The 19,503-nt window shown below is 42.6% G+C and overlaps 1 protein-coding gene across 1 annotated transcript in view; it reads left to right on the forward strand.

Annotated features, from left to right (window-relative positions):
* LOC310723995 (plakophilin-4-like) overlaps positions 1 to 19,503 on the forward strand; it is an 83,714-nt gene that overhangs the window by 22,886 nt on the left and 41,325 nt on the right. Inside the window, 2 exon segments of the mRNA XM_083537657.1 lie at positions 9,826 to 9,938; positions 14,680 to 14,714. Coding sequence (XP_083393783.1) covers positions 9,826 to 9,938; positions 14,680 to 14,714 — 148 coding nt within the window.

Consider the following 19,503-nt stretch of genomic DNA (forward strand, 5'->3'; position numbering starts at 1 on the left):
GGTTTGGTCGGGGGACACACCTGCTCCTCTGGTACTTGGTTGTCAGATAGACTGCAAGATTTTCCATGAGTCTGTTTGTTGGCAGAAGTGAGACTGGGAGACATGGATCAGCGTGTCCGGTCCGTATTACTGTAGCCTGAGGATGTGTGTGTGTGCGCAAGTGTAAGACAGCGGTGCAGATTTCTTCTCCACTATTCTCTGCAACTCTCTGAGCTATCTTATCAGGATTTCTTTTTTTTTTTTACAAGCCAGAGAGAGTCTGTGTGTGCGAGTGCCCTGACTAGACTGACAAAAACTGCCTTCAGATCTCCACTTCACCCTGTTGGAATGACTATCAATACACCCAAGCCGTCTCTCTGCAATCTGCGCCGCGGCTCTTGATCTTCAGATCATGAATGAGCGTCTCGCTCATTCATAGCCGTTAGCACTTTAACCCAGTGGAACAGCTGTAGCTCATGGCATTGCGATCGTGTTTTTGTGGACTAATGCTGATTAGCATATCAATGCAGCGATGAAAGGCGTTTATTCCAAACCTAATGAGAGGGTTAGGACACTTATAACACTTCTTCCACTGGTGCCTGTTTTATAGCCTGGGGCTTGCCAGTGGCTGAAGGATCTCCACTCAATGCCCAGCGGTCTGGCAGAAATTAATTTTAATGGCGTTCCAGTGATCACAGAAGCAGGTCATTACTGTTGACATCTCTAAGTGCTGTCACAGAGCAATTTCGAATCATTTTCAGCTCTCCACATTTCTCCCAATCAGGTTACACTTCTTCCACACATGTCGCGAGCGATATCCCACTGTATCCGGATTTTAATTACAACAAAATCAAAAAAGGAGCCTGTTCAAATGAAAAATATTGAAACCTATGTTTTTTTCCCCTTCACATCCCATTCCAGCTTTATCCTCCGTTAGAATTTCGAGAAAAGCTTCCAACTAGATTTCTGGAGCTTTGTGCTAGTATTATTAAGGAGATTCAGGGTGCAATCAGCATTCATCCCAGTCCAGCCCAGAGGTTTTTAGTGGGCCTGAGGACAGGGATTTGTTCAGGACACTCGAGTTCTTTCACTCCAGCCGTGATAAAGCATGTGCTTATAGAGCTCACTATGTGCACACTATCGTGCTGGAGTTCCATTAAAGATCAATTGTAACGCTACAGCACCCAAACACATCCTGTATCATCACTTTTTGGGAAGGAACCACGTGTGTGTGTGTTGTGTGTGTGTGTGTGAGTGAGTGATGGTCAGGTGTGCACAACCTTTAGGCCATAAAACGTTAGGGCATATAATACAGTATACGCATGCTTTGAGTATATCAGTGCATGCTGCAGTGGGAAAAATGCATTGCGGAATATTGAATTTATTGTACATTATTGATCAAGATTGTGCCCAAATTCGAGCGAAATGCTTTTATTTATTTATTTTTGCAAAATATGATTGATTAGGCGCAAAGAAACTCTTCCTATCGATAGCAGTGTGTTAATTTGTTTGAAAAAAGCACTTGATTTCACTCGTGTTCATCCGTAGGGGTTTTGTGTATGGATGCGTCGGAGCAATGCAGCACACCATAACTGTTCCAGGTCATTTAATGGGTGCGTGTTTCACGTTTACGGCTTTCTCTTGGCCGGATCCTGGACTGAAACCCTCCGCGATCCAATAAAGAGGCGAGTGAAGCTACGTGATTTGTGTTGAGTGTTACCTGCTCTCAAAGGCTTTCAGCAACAGATGACTACACTGATCAGCTCATCTCACAAATAAACACAACTTGTCAAAGGCAGAAATCCACTTAAAACAGAGTACACACAGACACAAATAATTTGCACATGTTCATGCATGGTGCACTAAACAGCCTAGAACACTAGCATGGTGACTGATTAGACTGTTTTGGCCAATTATACACCTGAGATCTGTGCTGGAAATCTTGCCAAATGAATCCAGTGCGATCCAGTAATGGGATTCAGTCCTGATTGGAAACGCTTCCGTTTCGTTTCCCACACTGTGGTTGCTGCCACTAGGTTGCTGATTATAACGCTGTCTCACTCAGATAAAGCCTCAGGATGTCCAAATAAAGAATTGATAGTAAAGCTAACACATAGAGTGCAGTGCTATAAATACCTGCGGGCTTAACACTCACCCTGTTTCTCCTCTTATTTCATTGATTTACACCTATTTTTTTATTTATTTCTTTATCTTCATAGAAGTGAAGGTCATCATCCCATTCTTGTACAGTACTGTAGGGTTGCAAAGTGGTGGAAAACGTTCAGGAATTAATGGGAATTGATTAGAAATCTGGGGAAATTTCGATAAATTGTATGGTATCCAAACATAAATATAAACATTTTGTTCGTTCATAAGCTGACATGCATGCAAACTAATACAGATAAATAAAATTAAAAACAACAAATAAATCGGCATTTCTGACGACTTTCTGGCTCGAGAAATAATGTTATGTTCTGGAGGAATACACAGTGCATGTAGAGGGCGTGGTTTTAGTAGCTGTGCAGTAAGTGTGCCCCGTACATGCGAGTGATGAATGTGGAAATTCAGCTGAAATTGCATACGATCTGGTTGTTTTAATCTGCAATTCAGTCAATTCCTAGCTCATTCCAGTTAATTCCCACATATTCCCGTTTAATGACACGGATCGTTTCAAGTTTTAAAATTCCTGCAATATTGCAACCCCAGTCACAGCAAGGAAAAGTGTGTGCTTGCTGTACGATGATGGTAATGCGCAGGCGCCATTCTGAAGCCAGAAAAGTGTACACTGTTGCACACTGTATAGCAGGCTCAAGCCATCCTTTCAAATCCCATCATCTACTTGCGCAGAGTTGTTCAGCATCCTGAACAGCAACAGTGCCGGGGTTTCTGTCACCCATGCGTCATCTATGACAACGGACAAGCGTGCGACTCGGTTAAAAATAGTCTCTGTGTGGAAACCGGCACACAGTTTGCTGTCCCTCCGTGCTTTAGCTTCAGACTCGGGAGGTGGGAGCTCTGGCACAAAGAACGAAGACGGGATGGTCAGAATTGCAGGGACGCAAATATTGTAGCTCCGGTTTGATTTCCTGTACAAATGCTAATAATTTCCTAGAAAGTGGTTGCTACTTAACTGTTAACTGCATTAGCATGAGTGTGTGTGTGTGTGTGTGTGTGTACGTGTGCGAAGTGGATGATAATGTGCTTGGTGGTCGTGGCAGTGTGGACACTGCGCAGATGGGCAAGCCGGAGGGAGGTCACTGCTACTTTCTGTTGCCAAAGCTAAGCAAAATAAGGAAGCGTGGGCGCACCCCCTGGCATGCGCACACAAACACACATTTACACACACTCGCAAAGTAACCTGCTTCTACCAGTAATAAAGGATTTACAATAGAATTGATTACTCGGGTGAAGGTGATTACTGTGATTAGAGCTAGAAGAGGAGGTCAGACTGTAAAATAGAAAGACTTGAGCCATGGCTTCCTCACAAGTACATTGAGAAGCTGAGAAAACTGAACGCTATCCTGTGATTGGTATTCACCTCCTGTTGCGCATTTTGTTGACACTACACTTCAGAGGTCTGGGTTACGATCTAGTAGCAGGCTGTGGAAAATTTGCCGACAGGTTACTTGAATGTTCAGCGGAAAATAGACGTTTATACTGTTATTTTATTAATGTGTGTTTTGCCCTTTAAGAGCCATTATTCAAATATACGTACTGCATAACTTTTAAAAACTTGCAAGAAGTTCAGCTAATTATTAACACGAGTTAATAAAAGAGGGGTATATATTCCCCCTTTCCCTCCCCCATATGGTGTACAAAGGGTGGGAGACTGCTGCCATACTCTACAGGCCGTCATAGATCATCTGAGCTTCGTGACATGGGCCAGAACTGGGGTGTGGGCGCAAGGATTAAAATCATTCAAACGGCCAAACCACCCACTGAACTGTTCAAGATCTAAGACTACCTAATGCGTCTTTGAAGACTGTGGGGGTTTTTTTTGTAGTTAATCAATAGACCCAGTATTATTTCTCTCTGAGTTTTTTTTTTTTTTTACTCGGGTTTAATTTCTCAGATTTTTTAAATATTAATTTGCCTAAAACACAAGTTTTTTTTTTTTGGACCCCGAAATGAACGTGCTTTTGTATTTCATCACTCAACACTCACATCATTCCCTGTTTAGTGCAGGCCTAGGGTCCTGATAAAACCGATCACCCGAAACGTGTGTTTATCTGTAAAGATTTTCGAATAATATTTCAGAATAAAAACTGATTATTAAGGCTGTTGAATGGCATTTCATTTCCTTCCCTTATGCCCTGCAGTCAGGAAGTGATGTATTTGCGATGGAAATTTTATGTATGACTTTGAATAAATAGACTGTACGTTTTTTTTTTCAATCACACCAGATTTTTGTTTAGTCTGCCGGTTATGATTACATTCTAAAAACGAGCTACTTTCATCTTGCGATCTGCTTCCCTGTAACGTTTCTGCTCCACAGCTCCTAAATGCCGCAGTGAGAGATGCTGCCCATTGGGCGTGTGAGTACAGTACAGAGCAATGTCCTACTGGGGTGCTATAGTGTTGGATGAGGGGGTTTTGCCATATGGCTCCGCTCAACACTTTGTTGCAGACGCTGCTTTCAGAGGCTTCCCGAAGCTTCTTCTTTCCGTATTCGCATTATTCCTCTTGGATTGTGTGTGTATGATGGATGAAGCACGCATTGCTATTACATAAGACAAGTGCAAAACCTACAGAACAAAGCACTAAGCAAAGAGGACACAAGACCCCTGACCTGAACTTTCAAGGGCAACAACATCCACAGTGAGACAAACTGTGATGTCCAAGGTGAGACTGGAATTCTTGTTGTAATTACATTTGACAAGAAACAGCTGTGTGTGTGTGTGTGTGTGTGTGTGTGTGTGTGTGTGTGTGTGTGTGTGTGTGTGTGTGTGTGTGTGTGTGTGTGTGTGTGTCATGTCCACATTTACTTCCCATTTGTTGTTATAATAAGCTTCAATCTTCGGGGAAGATGTTGCACTAGATGTCAGAGAGATTCAGCCACAAGGGTGCGAGTAAAGTGAGGTGCTGATGTACGATGAGAATTCAGAGCAGGCCAATCAAGATCTTTCACTCCAACCCACGTAAAGCATATTTTCATGGCGCTGGCTTAGTGCACATCGGCATCGCCGTACCGGAACAGGTTTGGGTTCCTTAGTTTAATTAAAAGGAGACCACATCCAGACAAAGCTTTGTCAGTTTGGGGAAAAATCACACATGGTAGGAAGATGTCAGGTGTCCCAATACTTTTAACCCAAAAGTGTATATTTTAAAAAGTAAGTGGGGAAAATGACAGGCTTCATATTCATACTCGTTTTATTTACAGTAGCGCACATTGTTTTTATTGTTCATTTTTGAACAATGCAGAGTTAGGAATGTAGTGAACAGACTTTAACCTTATTAAGGCTTCATGAGTCGTGCAGTCGAATAGTCGTATTAATACCAAACAGCAGGAATGTGTGGGAAATGTTATCGTATTCGTATCGTATCATATCGTATTCCTTGTCGAGTGCCCATTTGTAGAAATGTGGTATTTGCATCCTAATTCTCCCAAATTAAGTAGCCCCTATTATTATACGAGCAGCAGTTTTTATTTTATTAGAGTTATTTGAGGTGGCGTCACTTTGGCTTGGCCCTATGCAGGGTGCTGAGAATATCTTTGAGGCCCAGGATGATAAATGTGAACCATTTTGCCCATCATTTTGAACCGTTTCCTAAAGAAAAATGACCCATTATTCAAGAAGAATTGGTCCACTGGCCTGCTGAGAGCCTGTATGAGACAGCTAAGATTTAAAGCTCCCCTTCGATGATTTCAGAGGAAATTGCCCATTTAGTTGGCATGGGGGGGAGGAGGGGGGTAGATTGACAGTTTGTCTAGTGGTAATAAAGCAGCCCAGTAGTTGGAGGGGTCTGTGGTTTAAATGCCAACAACTGCGTGTTCACTGCACATTACTGAGCTGTTAATAGCGCCAGTAAGTTACTACTTGATTCATGCGGTCTTTGATTGTTGGATAGCGAGAGGGGAAGGATGGGATCAGTCATATAAAAATCGGGGTTCGGAGTCATTACGCCACATGAGGGATTGTGGATCCCATTTTGTTCAGTATTTAGATTCAAGCAGACAAAACTACTCAGAAACATGAGATTTTGGACCAAAAAAAATCTGATGCGCTCCGATAGCTCAAAGAGTAATTAATTTAAGGTTGTGGTGTCGAGGGGCCTTCCTCCATCTCAGTACCATTAGCTTTTGAGCTAATCACACAGGGTATATTAGCCAGTTAAAGAAGTCAATGTAATTCGTAAATGTACTTATGAAGCTTTTTTGCGTAGCTCCACTTTACTGAAGTATTTCAATTTAACTTCACTGAATTTCAAAATATTTTCCTTTTCGCTTAAGCACATTTAGCAAAATCCATCGTTCATTTTTCTTTATGAGCGGATTGAAACGTAACCCGTTGAACACGCAGCAAGCCACCAATCAGTGACCTCGTTTTGATTGTTGCTATGTGTTATCTACTTCACCAACATACAACGTTTTAAAAGTAATAAGTGACGGGAGAAACTCCTGATTCTAACTTGCCACAGCACACATGGACTTGTTTGTGTAAATATATATATATATATATATATATATATATATATATATATATATATATATATATATATATATATATATATATATATATACACAGTACAGACCAAAAGTTTGGACACACCTTCTCATTCAAAGAGTTTTCTTTATTTTCATGACTATGAAAATTGTAGAGTCACACTGAAGGCATCAAGGGCTATTTGACCAAGAAGGAGAGTGATGGGGTGCTGCGCCAGATGACTTGGCCTCCACAGTCACCGGACCTGAACCCAATCGAGATGGTTTAGGGGTGAGCTGGACCGCAGAGTGAAGGCAAAAGGGCCAACAAGTGCCAAGCATCTCTCGGGGAACTCCTTCAAGACTGTTAAAGATTATTTCAGGTGACTACCTCTTGAAGCTCATCGAGAGAATGTCAAGAGTGTGCAAAGCAGTAATCAAAGCAAAAGGTGGCTACTTTGAAGAACCTAGAATATGACATTTTTCAGTTGTTTCACACTTTTTTGTTATGTATATAATTCCACATGTGTTAATTCATAGTTTTGATGCCTTCAGTGTGACTCTACAATTTTCATAGTCATGAAAATAAAGAAAACTCTGAATGAGGAGGTGTGTCCAAACTTTTGGTCTGTACTGTGTATATATATATATATATATTAATTTTTATTTTTTAAGTAGTTTTTGGGCTCATGATCATTTTAATAAAAATTTATCTTTTCACATAAACGGAGTTGATTAAGTAAAGAGTCTTGTGACAAAAATGACAATGGGAACATTAGAGCCATAATAAATCACAGTACTTTGGATACTTAAGTACTTTTGAATCAAATACGTTTGCACTCTTCTTCACGTGAAAGGTAAATGGGAGCACTGGAGTATGTGTACATGGTTCCTGTACTTCATCCACCACTGATAATAGCATGAGTAGGGCTTTATTGTCAATTACAATACTTCACTTTATAATACTTTCTTGTCCATTAAACTACAACTTGAATTACTGCGCCTGGAGTTCAAACACGATCCTGTGTACATCTGCGAGTCAGGGGTGACCTTTATAGTGCTCTGTGGAGTCTCAGCGAAGCAGCAGGGAAGATGATGTTGGACTGTTAAACAGAAGGTTGTGAGTTCAAATCCCAGCACCAGCACGATGCCCCTGCTGGACCCTTGAGCAAGGCCTCAACTGTTTACTCGTATACATTAGTTAATTGCCATCTGACGTCATAAAGCGCATACGTCGTCCAGAAAAGGAGGACGTACGAGTGTATTCCAGAAACCTGTGTGGTTTCCAAATGTCTGACGAGACGCTGAGGATGTTTTGCATTTCCTGAGGAAACTGGGCTGAATGTTTCAGATTTCCACAGAAAGCGTCGGCGGCAAGAGAGCGAGAGAGAGAGGAGGCGAGTGATTAGACAGGGGATGAGCGGGAGCGTGAAAGGGGGAGGAAAAGAAAAGACGGAGTTGGGGGGTGGAGCGGTACACACACCGCAGGCAGCACTTTTGTCCCATACACACCCGTACATGCTCACACACGCACACACACACACATGCATGCTCACACAAGCACAGCACAGGCAGAAGGGAGAACAGAAGGTGAGTGGACGAGCGGAGTGAAAGAGGTCTAACTTGAGTCAGTTCTGTCTGGTCCGCCACGTACAGCGAGGTAAGGTAGCGCACGTGTGCATGTGCAATCTGTTTTTCGCTATTCTAAATGGGACATTACAGATGTGGTGCTACGGTGATGATCAGAGTGGGCATTTTTTTCTTTTTTCAGTCGTGGAAGACATTTGTAGAAGTTGTCTGCGTGTGCTGAGACGATGGCGTGGGCGGGGGAGGGGGCATTTGAAGTGTTTCGCTATAATTCTGTTTTAGAAAAGCTTCAGTAATCAACATTGTTACTAAAAAAAAAAAAAAAAAAGCATACCCGTGTGAGACTGTGCTGGAGTTGTGTACTTGAGATCAGCACCGTGTGCAGCCTGAGCTATAAAGTGCGTTTCGATCAAAGAAAAATCAGGATGCACTTAAAGAACAAAGTGTCCCAAGTGTACATCAGGCACCATGCCCCAGGATCTTAAAGTCAGATATGCACCCGTCTGCTTTCTCAGTCCCACTCACTCAGGACATGTTTGATGTCTGATGTTTTCTTCCAGGCAAATGAGAATCAATATAGTTACATCCGACTGCATCCAGTTTTAGTTTTTTGTTTTTCTTTAGTAAAGTCACCCAACATTTTGCTTAATGTACCATTCAAAATGACTGAAGTTGAAGCAATCAATAGACTTTCTATCCTCAATGCACTTGTTTTATGGGGGCAGCCATCTTGGAATCCCCCTTTTTCCTTAGTACACACCGGCATCATTCAAAGTTTCGAAGTTATACCACAATTTGGTTGACTTCACATGTGATGTGGTCCAAGGTATTTTATTTACGCAGTTGCTCTAAATATGTTTCTATAGTAACCATACCCAAAACAGCTTTAACACAAATACTGATTGGTTAATGCAGGAATGTGTGTGTGTGTGTGTGTGTGTGTGTGTGTCAAGAGAAACTACACAAAGTTTTCGTAATGAAATTTGAGCTTCATTAATTAAAAAGGTACTTCCCTCAATGTATTGTGTTTCATCAGCTAATGGGGAAAATCCAGAAGCAACGAATATCTGCCATATCTGGTCAACTTTCATATCTAATACAACAATTATCTTTAAGCATGGATAATAAGTGATTGGAGGACTTCGATTTTTGTCAATTCATTTCACATAAAAAAAAAAATAACCCACAGGATTTTTACTTTTCTGCCCCCTGGTGGACATATTCATGTTCACGTACAATTCTAAATCAGACACTTTAGGATGCACCCGCAGTGCATTTCCACACACATCTGTAACCGACTTCATGATGATCAAAGGTTTATAGCTCGTGTTGATTCACTACGTTTTATGAAACAGCAAGGCGTACGAGTCACGTTTGGGGGGTCCTGCGTGAGCGACACGTGTCATGTATTTGCAATCGCGTGTCCTTTACTCCCGGAAGGTCCAGGAGAGAGCTCGAACTGTAAACAGTCTTTTCTTATAGCATCTTGAAGATAAAAAAAAAACTCATATAATGCAACACAACATGATACGAATTGCTGAATGAACAGACCGAATCTCTAACTCACAACTACACACGTGTCCTGAGTCTTTTTATTTATTTATATTTTTCTGTAGGAGCTCCAGTTTGAAAGGTTGACCCGGGAACTGGAGGTGGAACGACAGATTGTGGCCAATCAGCTTGAACGATGCAGACTGGGGGCGGAGTCACCGGGAGCTGCAAGTGGCAGGTAGTACACACACACACACACACACACACACACACACACACGCAGCATGACTCTAGTTCTAGTCCACAGATCAACAGATGCCCTTTTACTGTAAGTCCTTTTCTCTTTATTAACCCGAATCTCAGAGATCAGTATATTCATGGATTTATTGACTGCTGGCTTTCTGCAGTTTGTTTTTGCATGCAGCTTTTTGAGCAAGTGTTTCCACGTTTCCGCACACTCTCGTACAAAGTAATCCGAGTGATTTGAGGTTCATTTCTATACACTCAGGCTTTCATCGTCCTCATGCTGCACTATAATTAGTCTGATTGCACGTAGCGAATCAGCGGGACGGAGTGAAATGTAGAGATTTTTTTCTTTCTACTTCTCCTTCGCTCGCATCTTAAAGCTTTGAACGCTTTGACCCCTCTCTTTCCCTCAGACACCGAGGCACACGCTCCTGCGCTTTGTTTTGAACAGTGGAGCGTCGTCATGCTGATGCGGTGATCTTGCTCGATTCTTGCACTGATGAATCGAAAGGCTGGTCATCACGCGTGCTTGTGTAGGCTGCTGTGTATCGTGACCTGTATATATGGTCATTTTTGGGCTTTTCATTCGGTCATCAAGTCTCAGCCGATCAAGACGTCGGTGTGCTTCTCTCGTCTTGTGTGCTTTTCAACGAGTGCGGTAGTTTTGAGGCGTATACTTTTATAGGATTATGTGTGGATACATGTGGAATTTCAGGAAATCGGCTGGGAATAGAGTCTGTCAATTGCATTTCCACTCAATATCTCAAGCTTCCTTCACCATGACCACGAATCAATCCTCAGCTGCTGATATCTTCTGCAGGCGAGAGGCGAGATGGGTACAATGATGAGAGAGAGAACTAAACCGATGTTATGGTGTGTTCGAGGGCCTGAGTCTTGATCACTTAAACTCTGTATGAATCAGGGTTAGGGGAAATGTGTGGCTATAATAATCATTATCTTGATGTGCTGTACTGTGTGTGTGTGTGTGTGTGTGTGTGTGTGTGTGTTGGGGCTAAAAGTGAAGCTCTAAATGAGACCCAGTCCTGATCATGCAGAGTCAGGTGTGTTTGCTGTGTTTTTGCGTCGGTGTTTAAGCGTGCGATTCTGGGAATCTGCAGCATATCAGAGCCCTCAGGCCCCACTTTTTTTCCACCTGCTCCACACACACACACACACACACACACACATAAAAAGAAGCAATAAGGGCCAGAGACTGATATGAGAGAGTATAATCAAAATCCTTAAAAAGAAAGTTGAAAGTTGCTTTCGATTGGATGAATATAGACTGTTGAAGTAACGAGTAGCCGGATTGATGCTGTGATGGGAAGACGATGGAAAGAGTAAGCGCTAGGGATTAAGAAGTGCCTGTTGATGAAGAGAGAGGAAGCGAGAGCACAGACTGGCCTTCGAGCGAATTCTAAGCATAACCTTCCACGTCTTAAAGCAAGCGTATGTTTTTTTTTTTCTGAGCATTTTTTTGTACTAAGAACAGACTGAAAAATTGGTATATATAATACTAAGATATGATTTGTAAACTAAGATATAAATATAGAATTGTAGTAAAAAAAGATATTGCTGCTTTGGATAAGCAGGACTTTGCAATATTGTTGCATACGCGAGCTAAAAATCCTTCTGAACACGCGCCAGTAATCCGGAATACTATTCTCGTTTTCACTTCAGCGATGGACGTTTGGGGAGAGAAAAAGGGGTAGGATTCGGCGCAAATCAACCGTCTCCAGATCGTCACTCGTGCAAGTGGTGTCAAGCTGTTTAAAGAACAAAAAACCCTGGAGTATTTCTTTAACCTTTGTGGGCATGTGTGAACGTGAGCGAGCGCTGTCCTGGCCGTAGCGCTCACCACTGGCTCTGCTTCAATAGGCCATTCAGTGTACAATGGAGCCCCATCAGAGCCTCATGTCTGCCACCACTTAGGCTTTTATGTTCTTTTGCCTCCGAGCAATCACTCGCTCCAACACACACCCCTGAACCTGAACTGCTCCACCTGCGTAGGTATGTTTTTCCCGACTGCCTCGGTTCTCACGCGGGGGCCACTTATTACTTTAAACCCGGTAAACGTGTACTTTATTCGTTTCTCCTCGCCACTCGTATTATCATGCGCGCATAGCGCAGCCTCGCCGGCCAGTTAACAGGCTGTTCACACCTCCGCTGAATAGCAGTAAATTGCCAGCTTTTCATTTGGGGCGCTCCAGCAGAGAGGAGACCTCACAGCCTCTGCTTTTTAATTTGGACGTAAGCTCGTTTGCAGTAGCCAGGGGCAACAGGCTGGACGGCTCCAGTACGCGCATAGCAATAACACCCTGTTTAAAGGTTACTGCAAGAGCGGAAGCTCAATCAAATACAACAGCAACGTGTCCTTTTTAAAAACTTATTTAAGCTACTGTAAGTTTACGTTTCTCCTACAGGTGATATTGGAGTAGTATTAGTATCTGTTGTTACTGTAAGACCTCCTATACATATGTTTTGTGCTCATTTGAGACAAAACATTAAGGCAGACACTTTTCTCCACTCGTTCCTACTCAGTTCTTACTTAGACGTTCTCATTTCCTTAAGCATTTTTCCCCCGGGTTAAACATGAACATGGTGAATGTTCACATCAAAGGTGAACATTTAGTTTCTCTGCACTGCATGTAATCGTCTCCTCGGTACGGTTGAAGTACGAGAAACGGTCACGTTGTTCAATTCCAAAATTGTGATCATTCACAGTTATTCATGGAATCGTCTTAACATATAGAACCCTCTGAATCGAAATGGTGTATTTTTTTTTTTTTTAAGAATGAATGTTAAATAATAAAGGAGCACATCACAACACTAAGCAACCAAATCAGCAATGTATTCCTAAAACTGGGAGGATTTATGCCATTTGCCTATTTTTTATTTATTTATTTTTTTTTTTATATAATAGGAGGAGGAGTGTTAATGGGTGGTGTAGAGGACTTTATTATGCTAAGTGCAAAGTTGTGCTGTATGTAGGTGTTTGTGTGCTTTGCTGCTTTTATAGACGGACTCAAAGCAGATTCGCTGTAACCTTGTGCTTTGTAGCACTCGTGCTCTTGAGCCTTTGCATGCGCTCTTTTTATTTCAGTATACTGTTTTTGTGCTTTCCATTCATTCTCGGTGTCTCTGTTCCCGTGTAGGCAAAAATGTGCAAATGGTTGTGGATGCGCGGCCATGCGGTTCTTCCCCAACGTTTGTAGCACCCGGTTGCATTAAAAGGTCTTTGCATGCCGTCGATTTGTTTATATGCTGTTGATTTAAAGTGTCCACTACAATCTGCACTGATATAAAGGCAGCACGCGTCTATAGCGTGTGGACACGGAACAATCACACACGTATGTAGTTATCGTGGGCAGACAATTGTACAGATATTCATCGGATGGTGTAACATTGCAGTTTCTCTTCAGCGGAATGAGAAACCTGTTTCAGCATGAAATCAGCTCCATGAAGATATATGTATAAAGCGTGGTAGAACTTGAGTGTCACCTCTGGGATAAACTGGAACAATGACCCATTGTGGCGCATTCCTCCATTCAAGGTCTGATTTCACTAATCCTACGCTCCAACATGTAGTAAAAAGCATTCCCAGAAGAGTGAAAGCTCCTGTAACCGTATTCTGGAATGGGATGTTTGCCGAGAACATATAAATGTAATGGTTACGTTTCACATCATGGGCGTGAAACTGGGGTTCTTTCAAGAGGCCTCGCCCTCTTTTTTTTACCAATCTCATTCCCCCAACACGAGAACTCTGGTCTCCCAGCATGCCCCCAACCCCCGCCCCGATCAGTAGGTGACGTATAAGAATACCCCTAACTGTTTACATGCTGCTGTGGCTGTTTTGCACATTATAACGTAGGTTTACTGGCGGCACTGTCGTGTGTTTTGTGTATCCGTCCTACAATGTCTCGTATTGTCTCGTTTCACCGCGTCAAAAAAGCTTCTTGACTTGATTGTCAGCACCCTGACACTTCTGGCCGGATTTGGCGTTAAGGCAGATGTTTGTCTTTTAGTCCAAAGTGTACGCCATGAAATATAAAGTGCAAACATTCAACAGCGTGAGATCCATAATCACGAGTCTTGCTCGTTTTTTTCCGCCTCGAATTCGCACGATAACTGTCGATTTGCCTTCCGGACCTATTATCGCCCTTTATCGCGCTCCGAAATGAACATTTCACAGCAAGAACAAAATATAGCCATATATCCCAGGCCGCTCGTGCTTCCCGAGACAGAGCGGCGCGGTGGAACACGACGTCGGGCAAAATTGCCATGGCGGTATGTTCTCAGCCAGCCGTTATCTCACCCATCCCTGCCCACACAGGGAGGTTTTTCACCTCAGCGTAATTATTATCGTGCTTGTGTTCGCCTGTTTTATGGCTGCTCGCAGGCAGGACTCAGAAGGCAGGGAGGCGAATGCTTTTCATTCCCGGAGCCTGACTGAGACGGAGAGTTTAAGTTTCAACGCCCCGTGTTGTCACGAGCTCTCGTGAAGGTATTTGCGTTGTTGTGTCTATCGTTTTTTAGCTCGTCCTCCGATTGGTAGACTATTATTATTTTTTCTTTTTCGGTGCGATAACAGTATCATCAACCTTGATGCACATAACACCAGTCGTTTCGTCCGTAATCTTTTTTCCAAAGACGCAGCGTTTAGATCAATTGCACGTAGAGTTCCAGTTGATTTCTTTCCTTTTATTAATCCTATTTCTGTTTCTTTCCTGCAGTTCCTCTGAGAAGTCACTTCACTGGATACCCACAGGTAAAAAAAAAAAAAAAAAGAATAAATAAAATGAAAAATGTATGTCATTTAATTAAATTGTGTATATTTATACATTATTGTGAGGTTTATTTTCAACGTAGGTTTTCTTTCATGCCAAGTCACGGCACGCCTGATTAGAACAGAAGTAAATACATTTGTCTCGACGTTCAATCTTCTATTTGATTATCTACTCAGGGCTGCGGATATAATAAGAGGATGTTCAGGATCGGATCGAATCAGGAACAACTTGACTCAATTAGCATTAATGCTCGGCTCATTTCGTAAGACATCCGAACAATAATATTATTGTGCAGACCTTGAGGTATCCTTATAACCCCGTGTCCCATCATTAGGCAGGAAATGGTTTCAGGCTGACAAATGTGGAGGAGACTTTCATATTTTTCCTCTGTGAAAAGATCAGAGAGAAAACGTGATATTCTGAGTAAAAAAAAAAAAAAAAAAAAAGATTTCTGTGAAACGGTGGAGAGAAAAATCTAATATCAGTTAATAACTGCCAAAAGTAAAACGTTTGCCCGAGGGGGAAACAGGGGGAAGTGCAGAAAGCGGGTTCGCGCGATAGAAGGAACGAGCCGTAGTATCGATTACGCTACTGCGCGCCATCGCTAAACAGATTTATACTCGTACGGTTGCAAATGAATCAGGGCGCCGGGGACATTAGCATTAGTTGCACGTCGTTGCCTTTGTTTAGCCGCGTAATAACAGTTCATACTAAGTAGCGCCGTGGGTCCTGTATTTCACTGACGACGGACTGAAGTCTCAATAGTGTAACCTCTCGAATCTCACTGCTATATCCATTCTAATATTAGTTCTAAAACGGACATTTGGGCTGCCGGTTCAAATCATTTCCTATGTCTTCTGTCCCTTAACTTTCACCTCCCTTCATGTCTAATTAAACATCACTAATGTTAGACCTGACACCATGTTGCAGAAATGCCTCAGCCTGCAATTAGCAATAGTGTGAGAAAGTCCAGTGAAATGAGACGCTCTGCAGCCTGGCTAGAGAAACAAGTGTCAACTTTAGTGTCATTAGAATTGTAATTATACGTTTTCATCGGCTTGTACAAACACAACACTGCTCTCTCAAGCTTTTGTTGAAATTCATGGCACCCAGCTGTTGGAATGCGCTCAGCTAATATGGCCACCACCCACACGGCTGACTGTGAGAGACTGTGGAGGGTGGATTAGCAGAGAACCTTGAGATATCTTCGATAAGAAAACCGACCCACACATAACAGAACATATTGTTCAAAACAAAGCACCGGCCCATGTTTGTCCCGCTTCCTGTAGTGAAACCAGCGATTTATACGGAGCAGGAGCGCAGGGCGAACTCTTATTTATTTCGCTATTGAATGTGAAAAGAGGAAAGTCATATCGCAGGTCATTTTCATAGTACACATTACACTTAATGGGCCACTCCAGACACTCCTTTATGCTGATTTATGTCCAAGTCCAACATGGAATGTAATGGCTTCAACTTCTTCTCTTTTTCTCCCCCACTGGGTTTGAAAAAAAAATAAAAGGATGGGCAGATTCTTTTCTTTTCTTTCTTTTTTTTTTTTTTGGTCATCGATATAGTGACGATCGATGGTACAAGTGTCATGTAAAGAATGCTGAACAGATGCAAATGCAGGTTAAGAGATATGTTTATTTAACACTAGGTAGGACAAATCCAAAAACGAGTTTCATCGATTCACAAACAGACTAGATTCGAGCCAATAAGATCAAAAAGCAGGGACCGAAACAGATTCAAACAAAGTATCACGGCTTGGCAATAGTCAAAGAACAAGAGACAGTGGGCATGTTACTGTGCATTGTTTTCCTGAACGAAGGAACTTATATATATATATATATATATATATTGTGTGTGTGTGTTATAGAGCACAACTGTGCTTAATCAGTAGGATGGAGAGTCACAGCGGGAAAGTGTGTGTTCTGGGAGTCCTGGGCATCCATGTTTGAGGGCTGTGGCGTCTGGTGGGAATTAGCGTTCAAGTCGAGGAGTGGCCTGGCAGATGCTCAGATGCTTGCATTTCACATATCAGGGGATTAAACATCCAAGAAAAGCTGAAACTCAACTAGGAAAAAGTATTCTGTATACAAGAAATACCAGCTACTTGCTGCTTTGACTCTCAATAGTGTGAGTGGGTAAAAAGGTATTACAAGTACGTTCAACATTTGCTGCATTCTTGTAAAATCTCTTGTAACGTCTCTTACTTTTGGTTAATTGTATGGAGGCACAGATCTGGGGAAGGGTACTGAAAATATTCTGCAGCTTCGAAGGTCTCAATGACCGCAGTGGCCTCCTTTATCCATAAATGGAAGAAGTTTGGAAGCACCCGGACTCTTCCTAGAGCGGGACACCCGGCCAAACCGTGCGATCGGGCGAGACGGGCCTTAGTCAGGGAGGTGACCAAGAACCCGATGGTCACTTTGAAAGAGCTCCAGTGTTTCTCTGTGCAGAGAGGAGAACCTTCCAGAAGAACAAACATCTCTGCAGCATTCCACCGATTAGGCCTGTAGGTAGAGTGGCCAGATGGAAGCCAGTCTTCAGTAAAAGGCACACAACAGCCAGTCTGGAGTTTGTCCAAAGGCACCTGAAGGACTCTCAGACCATGAGAAACAAATATTGAACTCTTTGGGATGAATGCCAAAGATCATGTCTAGAGAAAACCAGGCACCACTCATCATCTGGCCAATGCCGTCCCTCACTAAAGCATGGTGGTGGCAGCATCATGCAGTGAGGATGTTTTTCAGCGCCAGGAACTGGGAGACTAGTCAGGATCGAGGAAAAGATGAATGCAGCAATGCAAAGAGACATGCTCGATGAAAACCTACTCCAGAGCGCTCTGGACCTCAGACTAGGGCGACAGTTGTAACAGGACTACTACCATAAGCACACAGCCAAGATAACACAGAAGTGCCTATGGGACAACTCTGTGAATGTCCTTGAGTGGCCCAGCCAGAGACCAGTCTTAAACATCTGAAAATAGCTGTGCACTGACACTCCTTAGCCAACCTGATAGAGATTGAGAGGTTCTGCAAAAGAAGAATAGAAGGAACTGCCCAAAAATAGTTGTGCTATGCTTCTAGCATCATATTCAAAACGACTTGAGTGCCAAAGGTGCTTCAACAAAGTATTAGGCAAAGGCTGTGAATATTTCTGTACATGTGATTTATTTATTTATTTTTTATTATTAGAATTTTTTCAGGCACCTTGTTATATAGCACTGCCTTAATACTCCTCTGATGCACAGGTTGTTGCTGGGATCCTTTGCTGATCGTTAGACACATGGCACTCCTCCATCTTCCGCTTGAGGATGCCCCACAGGTGCTCAATAGGGTTCAGGTCTGTGGACATACTGGGCCACACCTTCACCCTTAGCAAGGCAGTTGCCATCTTGGCAGAGTGTTTGGGGTCATTATTATGTTAGAAGATGGCACAGTTTCTAAAGGAACTGCATCATGTTCTGCTTCAGAATGTCACAGTACATGTTGGAATTCATGTTTTACCTCAAAGAAACTCCCCAGCACCAGCAGCACTCATGCAGCCCCAGACCATGATGCTACCACCACAATGCTTGACTGTAGGCCACACAAATGTTCTCGGTGCTCCTCACCAGGGCGTCTCCACACATGCTGGACACCATCTGAGCCAGACATGTTTATCTTAGTATCATCAGACCACATGACATGGTTCCAGTAATTTATGCTCTTGGACAGGTCGTCTTCAGTAAACTGTTGGCAGGCCTTCTTGTGAGCCAGCTGCAGAACAGACTTCCTTTTTTGGATGACGGGCATGCAAACCAACTTGTCGCAGTGTACTGCGTATGGTCTAAGCACTGATGAGCGGACCTTCTGTTTCTGCAACCTCTAAAGCAATGCTGCAGCACTCATGCGTCTGCTTTTTTAATCCTGGAGGACTCAACTCTCTTAACTGACCCTTGCGAGGTCCGTTCCGAGTGGAATTGCAGTGTCCAGGGTCATACAGTTTCAGGGTGTTACTGATCTTCTCATAGCCTCGGCCATCTTTGTGTAGAGCAACTATTCTTATTTGCAAATTCTCAGAGAGTCTTTACCATGAGGTGCCATGTTGAACATCCAGTGGTCAGTATGAGAGAATTGTACTCAAAGCACCAAATTTGATCGGCTCTAATACAAGATACAGACATGTGTATGGTCCTGTCAAGCAGACAAAAACATCAACATGATGAATAGGATATGTGGTTTTGCCTGGTACAGCTATTATCACTCACTCAATTTTGTTGCTAGTTATTTAGATGGCTAAATAATGGCTGTATGTTGAGTTCTTTTCAGAGGACAGTAAATCTATACTTCTACACAAGCTGCACATTGACTACTCTAATATATATCCAAGTTTCATCTGTATAGTATTGTTCTTTGAGAAGATTTACAAAAATAGTTGCTGAAATGTGAGGGCTGTACTCACTTTTGTGAGATTCTGTAAACTTTATATTCATTGAAAACTCTTCCCTTAGCCTTCTGCATCCAGAGAGTGTGAATTTGTTGTTTCTATACATTTAGCTGAAATACTGCCTCTGCCCTGCTTCTTGTAAAACTCGCCATAGATTTTCTTCACTAGTTCAGAGATTTCTTTCTGCCCTTTCACCCCAGAGCAGTTCAATAGGATTTATGTGCAGTGGCTGGGCAGGAAATTTCATGCCATCTTGGTTCATTTCTTTCACCCAGAATAAGTCTCCAACATTCCCTGCTTCAAAACAACCCCGAATTATTAAGCTTTCACCTCCAT

The sequence above is a fragment of the Silurus aristotelis genome (genome assembly GCF_946808225.1).
Source record: "Silurus aristotelis genome assembly, chromosome: 3".
Taxonomy (NCBI): domain Eukaryota; kingdom Metazoa; phylum Chordata; class Actinopteri; order Siluriformes; family Siluridae; genus Silurus; species Silurus aristotelis.